Below are 2,058 nucleotides of genomic sequence, written 5' to 3' on the forward strand. Positions count from 1 at the left end.
GATTGTACACGTGATAGATACATAAAGAATTTCTTTAATACAATATATCTGTCAGTCATAATTAGTTAACATGTATATACGATTACTTTTTTTAATATGTAACACTTTTTATAGATGTGTGAGAGTCACTTCATAATTTTTATAAATTTGTAGATATGAAAATAAGATTACTGTAGGTAGATAGGCTGAAGAGCAAATATATCTTATGGACGTCTAAATATTGATTATTAAAGGACATCCGAAATCGGATATACGATGGACGTCTAATTCATGTCCGCGGACGTGCGACCATAAAATGGATAACCCAGATAGAACGAACGTCCATAAGACATCCTGTGCTATCTGGGTTACTATATTGCAGTAAGATTTTAGAGATTGAGTTAAGTAGGTTTTTTTCAGGGGAGTGCAGGAGATGGGGCAAAGCCCCTCTGCCTACACACTTACACTACAAACATATTACGTAAATGTTTTTTTTTGAATGTTTACATTAATTACTGCTTTCACTGTTATACTATTAGTCCGACACTATATCGCAAGAACAGGCGTAGCCTGTATGCGTTTTGCCATTTAAGCATATACCCAGCAAACAATTTGGTTATGGGATGTCGCGATTTTGTCGCCAACCGCCAGCAAAATTTGTAGACCAAATCCATATCCATCTGTGTCCTCTTTAGGATATAGTTTGGTGATATGTTTCAAACATACGAGATGTCAAAATGAGACCAAAATCATAACAGGTCTGCTACTAGCAAAGCAAAATCAAAGTGACGCATCAAATCTAGAACAGATTTGATCACCGTCTGTTGCCACTATTTTATCGTAAATAGATGCTGTTACGGTTTTGCGGACTATTTGGTCATAGTATTGCTAAAAGCAGAGCTGCTTGCTATCAATTTATTTGTTGTCAATTTCACTGAGATATGGAATTATTTTGGCCGCAATACTCTCATGTATATTGCAAACAGAGTTGTTGCGTCCTTTGTCTCTGTGTGCTAACAGCTTTGGCAGCATCAATGCATGTTTCCGTATTGTAGCATTTTTACAAACAGTTTCTGTTGCGCAAAGTCTGCGCCTTCAGAAATTGTTTGCTGAGTATTTAGTTCTTTGTGAATATCTCGAAAACTAAAGTCGAACGGCGGTCATATTGATAAAGAACATTTTTTCAGATTGTTAATCTTGACAACATATTTCAAGGTTATTAAAATCACTGAGGTTTTTCCTAATGTAAATAATTACCTTAGTTTTTAATAAAGTATATAGTGTAATATAATAAAGAAATATGTTGCAATTCTATTTAAATAACAGAACTGTGCGGCTTTCAGCTATACCCTTACGAAAAAGAACTATTGGCAGTAATATATTGCGGCAGTGGTACGAAAAAATTACTAGCATTGTGTGTAATTGCCAGTAATATTCTCAGTGATTCCTGTAATACCTAATAATATTCTTATGTGATTGTCAGTAATATTTATATTACTAACTTTATTTATATGTAATCGGCAGTAGTTCTTTTTCGTAAGGAAACATATAAGCATCATATTGCGTTACGCTTACTTTGTACACACTAATTTGTTACACATAATAATTATTATATTATGTACAACTGAAAATAGTTTATTGAGATAAATGGCACAAAAGATAACTTTTAATCTGATGTTCTTGGTTTTTCATCAGGAAGCAAATGGCACACTCGACGAAAACTATTAACGCCTACGTTTCATTTTACCATACTGCGACAATTTGTTGACGTTTTGATTGAAGAAAGTAACCGGATGATAAAATTCCTAAAAAATAATGAAGGACCAGTTATAAAAGATTTAGTCTTAGTTCTTAGCAAACATACACTAAACGCAATAAGTGGTAATGTATGATATTTTCTGTCATTTCTGTGTGTAAAATTACATTTTCTTAAGAACAGTCAAAGTTCAAATACAGCAAGCAATATATCAGTGTTACTATATGATAATGTGCAAAACCTAAATAATAATTTTCGGATAATCAAATCTATATTATAATATACTTATCTACGTTATAATAATATATTAAGTATATAATACA

The 2,058-nt window shown here is 32.4% G+C and overlaps 1 protein-coding gene across 2 annotated transcripts in view; it reads left to right on the plus strand.

The window, feature by feature from the left end:
• The first annotated feature begins 1,670 nt into the window (after positions 1-1,670).
• LOC109862190 (cytochrome P450 4C1-like) overlaps positions 1,671-2,058 on the plus strand; it is a 27,722-nt gene continuing 27,334 nt past the window's right edge. For both annotated transcript variants that reach the window (XM_020442156.1, XM_020442157.1), the window contains exon 1: positions 1,671-1,860. In XM_020442156.1, coding sequence (XP_020297745.1) covers positions 1,773-1,860 — 88 coding nt within the window. In that variant the 5' untranslated portion in view covers positions 1,671-1,772. The remainder of the gene's footprint in view (positions 1,861-2,058) is intronic.

This window comes from Pseudomyrmex gracilis, unplaced genomic scaffold (genome assembly GCF_002006095.1).
Source record: "Pseudomyrmex gracilis isolate BER0280 unplaced genomic scaffold, ASM200609v1 scaffold_1469, whole genome shotgun sequence".
Classification (NCBI taxonomy): Eukaryota; Metazoa; Arthropoda; class Insecta; order Hymenoptera; family Formicidae; genus Pseudomyrmex; species Pseudomyrmex gracilis.